At 43.0% G+C, this 6,911-nt stretch overlaps 1 protein-coding gene across 1 annotated transcript; it reads right to left on the reverse strand.

The window, feature by feature from the left end:
- Positions 1 to 2,365: 2,365 nt before the first annotated feature.
- On the reverse strand, positions 2,366 to 4,633 carry LOC148040898 (legumin B-like). Its single transcript, XM_087687236.1, has 4 exons — positions 4,251 to 4,633; positions 3,910 to 4,109; positions 3,317 to 3,760; positions 2,366 to 3,057 (listed from the first exon to the last, which is right to left on the reverse strand). The coding sequence occupies exons 1-4, from the start codon at positions 4,561 to 4,563 to the stop codon at positions 2,545 to 2,547; spliced, it is 1,470 nt and encodes a 489-aa protein (XP_087543362.1). The 5' UTR covers positions 4,564 to 4,633; the 3' UTR covers positions 2,366 to 2,544.
- Positions 4,634 to 6,911: the final 2,278 nt, after the last annotated feature.

Consider the following 6,911-nt stretch of genomic DNA (forward strand, 5'->3'; position numbering starts at 1 on the left):
ACCCAGGCCATTATCAAACTGGAGCTAGACGACAGTTATATCCACCATGTGGATAACTGTGAGACCTCACAGGATACATGGAAAATACTTGACACCCTGTTCGGTGCACAATCTAAATCATCAAAGTATGGTCTCCTGATTGAGTTCTTCAGGCTTGAAATGAAGTCCAGCACATCACTTGCCACACATCTCAATTACATGGAAGGACTCCTAACCCAACTTGCAGGAATCAACATTAAAATGGATGAAGATGTTTGCATCGGTGTTCTACTTAAGAGTTTGCCTCCTGAATATAATAATGTATCAACAACCTTAATCAACATGCCAAATCCTGAACTTGTTGATATCCAGGCATCACTGTTAGAAGAGGAAAAGAAGCTAAAAACTAAGGAAGAACCAAGTACCTCTAGAGATGAGCATGCATTATATGTTGGCAACAGGTACAAAGGCAAGAAGGATCAGCTCTTCTATGACTTCTGCAAAAGGACCGGACACACCGAGAAGTTCTACCACGCAAGGAAGAGATCCCAAAAGGCCTATCTAGTCACAGTTAAAGAAGAAGAAGAAAATGGAGCAAAGGAAGAAGAAGATGAAGATGAAGACCACCAGGATCGGAAGGACAAGACTCATCAGTCCTACTCTCATAACTCTGATAGACTATTTTAAAAGCCTTGTATTTCCTTGCCGTAATGCTTCCTGCCATAAGCTTTGTAAACTCCTTATGTAACTTGGCATTACAGTCCCTGTACACTTTGTGAGGCCCCTGTTACAGCCTCTGGATGTCCATCATGTTTTGGTGCCCACACTTAGCCTTTTGTGCAACAGCCTCTGGTGTCTACCATGTTTGTGGTGTGCCCACACTTTGCAGGTGGTTCTCATTATAGCCTCTACACACTTTGTGCCTTTTTAGTTGTGATTGAGAAGGGGTGTTGAGAATCAGCAATCACACTCTCTAAACAGCCTCTTTGTATGGAGCTTCAAGGTCAAGGATATGCAGGCTAACCTATCCCATATGCACAATGGTGCCTACTGCAGTTTCCTACTTTCCTATAAAGCATTGTACTTGCTTCCTTTTCTTAATGCAATGATAGTACTCTTTTCTTTTCAGTGAAGTGTCAATGTCATTGTCTACATACACAAGATTGTGTTTATAAGTCCAAGTCTCAATCTTGGAACCTAATTCACTTGTGTAACAAACAGTGTCTTTTCCATCATGAGTCCACACTTCTCCTTCCATCCTCCATAGCTTCCGCCTTTGCCATGCTCTAGATCCCGCATTTCTCACAAAAAGGAGTCTTAAAGTTACTAGCAATTGAGTCTTTACTTACAAGCTATTTACTTGGGCAATCTAGGACTATTTACAAGCTTTTGCTCTTTGCTCAAAAGAGAGTTACTAGCTTGTTGTTCAAAAGGAGTCTCAATAGTTACTTGGCAATCTAGGACACTAGGAAATTTGCTTCCGACTCACTCTCATTCAATAGTTCATATTACATGCTATCTTAAGTGTAACTATTTTCTCATTCAAAGGTTCATATTACATGCTATCTAAGTGTAACTATTCTCATTCAAATAGTTCATATTACATGCTAAGTGTAACTAGAAAATAGCTTGTTGCTCAAAATGAGTCTCAATGCTAGTGAATTGCAAACTGTCCCTCTACCCCTTCTTACTATGCTAGTCAACTCAACTCTCATTCAATAGATACTTCTAAGTATCAATGCTAGTGAATTGCATGCTGTCCCTCAAAAAAAGGGAGTATCAATGCTAGTGAATTGCATATTGTCCCTCTACCCCTTCCTATGCTAGTCAACTCATTTAATACTTCCTCAGTCCCTCTACCCCTTTATCCGACTCAAAGAGACCTCCCTTGTAAAGGGGTCCTATTATGCTAGGAAATTTTACTTGGGCAACAATCTAGGACTATTTACAAGCTTTTTGCTATCTAAGAGGGAGCCGTAGAGAGAGCCGAATGTAGGGGTGTTGCAAATTTATTATGAGACTAGCAATGTGCTAGGAAAGCGCAATCCTTTTTATCCACAAGAATTCTAAAATCTTTATTGCAGACTGGAAGCATGTCTCTGTAGCTTTAGCAACCCAGACTTCGTAAAGCACAATCCTTTTTATCCAGAGCAATTCTAAAACACGTTTTGTACACCATTATAAAACGTTCACCAATTTGTTTAATGAGACTTGTTTAAACAAAAGGTTCGATGATTCTTATAATGAGTGATCACTCTTGAAAAGGTACACCTCCAAAAACTCCTCCAAAACGTTAAAAACTACCCCTCATAAGACACAAGGCAAGCAGATTAGCTAACAAAGAAATGTCCCAAGATTCTACGACTTTAAAAAAAAGGGAAAATTGTGTGCGCTTATTTGCATTGCTCCTCCAGCAGTATATACAACTTTTCTATCGTTGGTTGATGTAGGAGATCTGGCTTGCTAGCTACCTCCAGCACAGTAAAAGTAGGCAGGAAGTTGGTTTCTATATACATTTGCATGTCTGCCGAACCTAAAAGGCAAAAGAGGGGCCAATCACAGCTCTTAGGTGAGAAGAGGAAGGACGTCCTTCACGACATGCTCCCCGGCCTCCAAGAACTTTCCCACCGCTTGCAGCAGCGCACCGTCCTCGCCCCCATCCTGCTCGGCTTGCTCGCGCCGGCCAGGGCGGCGGCGGCCGCCACGTTTCTCTCGACCAGGAAATATGATCTGATCATCCTTGCGCCCCCGCACCAGCTCGTCGAAGGTATCCTCATCCACGCGCAGGGCATTTACCAGCACCTGCTTGGGTATGCCGCGATAGACCGAGTTCCTTCCAGCCAAGAAACTCTCGGACGGGGTGTCGGAGGTGATGATGTTGATCCACTCCAACCCCTCATCGCCAGCCACCTTGATGGCCGGGTGGAACTGCGGGATGGCCACCACCGATCCTTCTTGCACCTCCTCATTGAAAGCTGTCTCGCCATCACCCGTCGATACCTCGATCCTACCATTACCCCTAGTTATGTAGATAATTTGGTGCGCATTGCAGAAAAAGGCTGGAGCAAATATGGCATTCTGCAGGAAACAATCATCACAACAAACAATTGATTAGTACAATCGGCATTAATCACAGAAGGAGCGATTTCATGAACCAAGATTTACTGATTACAATAGTGAACATTTCCTAATTGCAAACAGCATTAATCACAACAATCAAAATTTGATAATTACAACCCAAATCAAGAGTTTATCATCTCAACAATTAACAATTTGATTGATCATTACAACACAAAACCATGCTAATGTTTGTCATCATGAACTGAACCAAGCTTACCGACTTCAGACAAGTCTTTGCGACGCTGAATCCCACTGCACTCAATGCTGGTAATTTGTGTCGATTCACAAGCCGGGCCACACCTCCATCTCTCACATAGATGTCAGGCTCTTGTGCTTGTGTGTCGTACTTAATCTCTTCGAAGTAACGGAAGCTAGTTCGGTCACCAGACACTTGTATGGCACCGTTCTCATTGTCATTGTCCCCATTGCGACGGGGAGACTCACAACGCAGACGTTCCTCAGCGTCGTCACGTGGACGCCAAGCCTCTTCATCGAAAGTGATCTTGCTTTCTACCCTGATAATTGCAGCACCACTCTGGCGCTCTAGGATCGAGCGCACTGTGCCCTCGTCAACACCCCAAGCACTAGCCAGGGTTTCTTGTTTGAAGCCATCGAGAATGGACCCGAATCTCCCCTGTTTGGCACCAGCAAGGCCAAATTGCTGCAAACAGAGAGTCGAGGGAATAAATACAAGAGAATGAATAACAGAGGAAATCGAAAACGTATACCATGCAAAAATTAGACCGAGAATTGCTTATCATGTACTTGGCAGTGCTGACCAGAGAGAGAGAGAGAGAGATTCAGTATTACCTGTACTGTCTGTCCTGGTCTTGTTCCAAAGGCCGTATCCGCAGCACACAGCACCCGATGACGCCTTTTGCCATCGTTGTACCACCAATAGACGGTACCTTTGGGCAAGGCAATCACATCATCCTTACTGACTCGGCGGATGAGCATGCGGCGACGGTACTCAGGATGCACAGGGAGGACGGCACCCACCCATCCCTCGCCTGCACAATCAGAAAAATCATCGCATGCATGATATTCTATAACAAATCAGACCATTACACAGCCACTATATATGCATGCATGATATTCTATGACAAATCAGAGAATTACACAGCCACTATATATGAACATATGCTGCATACCTTCCACTACCACGGCCACCTTGTCTGCATCGGAGTATTGGGGCAACAGGAGGCCATCCTCTTCGAGCTCGAGCTCCGCAAAGCCAAGATACGCATTCTGGAAGGCCTCAATGCGCTCGCTCCACACGCGCAGGGTGCCGCCCTCTGACCGCAGCTCCTCGCGAGCCTCTCCCAAGCCCAGCTCAAACTTCCCCCCTTTCTTCCTTCCATAACGATGACCACCTTGCTCATGCTGCTGCCTCGCCTCGACCCGTCCGACGCCGAGCAGCAACGCTACCACTAACGTTGCCTGCAGCACTCCTATTCTCGCCATTCTCAAGATGACGCGTCACCCCGGCTTGATCTTGGTAATTGCTAGCAAATTCAACTCTGGCGTTAGCCTCTCTCACGGGTGTATAAGCTGTGCACTGGCTACTAAAACAGCTGCTGGTACTGTACGGGTTGGCCGTGATGATCAGGTCTACCCCTTATTTATACGCGTCCGATGATAGTTGCTGCCTTTGCTGGTTTGCTGCGCCCCTGGTGTCTGGTTTGGAAAGTGTACGTCATCGTCATGCCCCTGATGCGTATTTGTCCTCGTTTAGAAACCTAGCGAACTGCCATCGCCCTTACCCGGCTTATCTGGGTCATCGGGATGGCGCGCACACTGTTTCTTTTTCCTTTCAGGTTTCACCTTCTTGAAAGGCTTGTAATTTCTTCGAGAGACAATGTTTTTCTAATATAAGAACCTATTTGGGCAGTAGTTTACAGTGTTCCATTGGGTTGTCTCCCTTTCGAAGGACTTTTACTCTCCAATTGTTTGCACAGTTACACCCAATCTACTTTTGAAGCGAATAGATATTTTTTAATGGCTTTGGGATGTGATGCGTAGGGTTTGAATTCACATACCCCCATAACTCAATCCACATCCAAACCGCTACGTCACAACCCCATTGGCAATTTGAAGTCCAAGTGTATATTTATGTTTCCACGTCTATCAAGTGAACCATGTAAACCTTCACATCTTAGGTGATAGGGGCAGCATCGTGAGGAAGGGCTCCTGGAGGATTTTGAGTCATGGATGCATATGCTAACATTTTCCTTTGTAATGGGAGTACAAAGGTTTCATTGATGGACATCATTGTATACAACGTGCGTTTCCCTACACATTGTGGAGGAGCATTGTTGTAAGAAGCCTAGCAATAGCATTGTTTGTCTTGAGGATTGTGAAGATAAGTAGATGTTCAAAGAAGATGACACAAGATAGAGCTTACTTGTAGTTCAAATAAAATCTTATTCCATTGTTTAAGGAGCATAAGTTTGAAAAGAAGTTTGATGGTCTTTGTATCAACATTCATGTCCATGAACTCTACAAGCAAGCATGTAGAATCAATGAATACTCAATAGCTAGGGGCTGTTATGATCACTATAAAGGCACCAAAACCCTCTAAGCTCATTGTTTGGTCTAGCACTATATTGCATGCAGATACAGTTAGTGGACCATATAATTTCAAGTGGTTATAGTTTTTCTTTCTCATGTTTTTTAGAGGTAATAGGAAAACATATTGCATGTAAAGAAAATGTTTTAGAAATGTGCTTTATTTTGGGGAGAATACATGATATATCTATTGCCATGAGAGCTTGTTGTCAGTCCTCTTAATCAACTTGTACATGCATATGCTCTATTTAGGATGAGTTTCATGATCTCTCTTCATTACTATGACCTTTGTCATATGGTAGTGCTTCAACTCTAAGTAAGGTCCTCTTCCTGGCCCCGTTATATGGTTATAAATTGTAATAAGGCCCATATTCTCAAAAGTACCACTAAGGATAAACATAGGCTTTTGGAGTTGCCCCATGTCATTGGGAGGTTGTATGTAGTCAATATTTTCCTACAATCTTAAAACATTGCATCTACCTTTGTGGTTTTAGTAGTAGTAGACATAGTTTTCAATGAGAGTTTTGATGTGCTCCACAAAGAGGCTTCATGCAACTTTAGATACCTTTTTTAACAGGTAACAGAGTTACAATCATAACAATGCATGTGTTTTGTTCAGCATATGTCCAAATAGCAAAGATGTCCACATCCTTGGGCATCAATCCTCTTCACATCCTCAAGACTTCTCATCACCTAATGATACGGATGACAAAACCTTGCATTTGCATCATTACTCAGTATGGTTGAAGCAAAAGATAAAATGCATATGTGACCATTGTCGAGGATGCATGTGTCGACCATGTAGAATCACAATGAATCATATCAACATGTATGGAGAATGGAATCTTGAAAAGTTGCCACTAATGACTTGCTTTGTGAAGGGTTAAATGATCTCCCACTTTAACTAAAGAGATATGTTGATAATGACTTGGATGTTTTGCTTATTAAAAGTAAGGTGGCAGCATGCACCTACACATGCTACCATACGAAAAAAGACACAAAGAGGCAAAGCAACGAAGAGTGGAAATGGAGGAATCACAATCTACAAAAATTAATGACTTTGAGGATGATGAGTCTCTACCCTTGTCTCATGAGATGATAGAGGCGGATGTACTGAATGATATGGTTCATAACTTCTTCTATCAAGAATGAAATGAATGATGATATGAAGCATGATCATACTACTCAATTTTGCATGCATCGCTTGAATTGCTAGACCTTCAAAGAATGTATGGATGGAGGAA

This window comes from Lygodium microphyllum, chromosome 1, assembly GCF_053477565.2.
Source record: "Lygodium microphyllum isolate KBCC chromosome 1, Lygodium_microphyllum_v1.1.10, whole genome shotgun sequence".
Lineage (NCBI taxonomy): Eukaryota > Viridiplantae > Streptophyta > Polypodiopsida > Schizaeales > Lygodiaceae > Lygodium > Lygodium microphyllum.

Coding starts and splice junctions, on each gene's coding strand:
- LOC148040898 (XM_087687236.1), bottom strand. CDS start 4,563: ATGGCGAGAATAGGAGTGCTGCAGGCAACGTTAGTGGTAGCGTTGCTG. Junction 4,110..4,250: donor GGTGGCCGTGGTAGTGGAAG/GTATGCAGCATA, acceptor CTGATTGTGCAG/GCGAGGGATGGGTGGGTGCC. Junction 3,761..3,909: donor GACCAGGACAGACAGTACAG/GTAATACTGAAT, acceptor CTCTGTTTGCAG/CAATTTGGCCTTGCTGGTGC.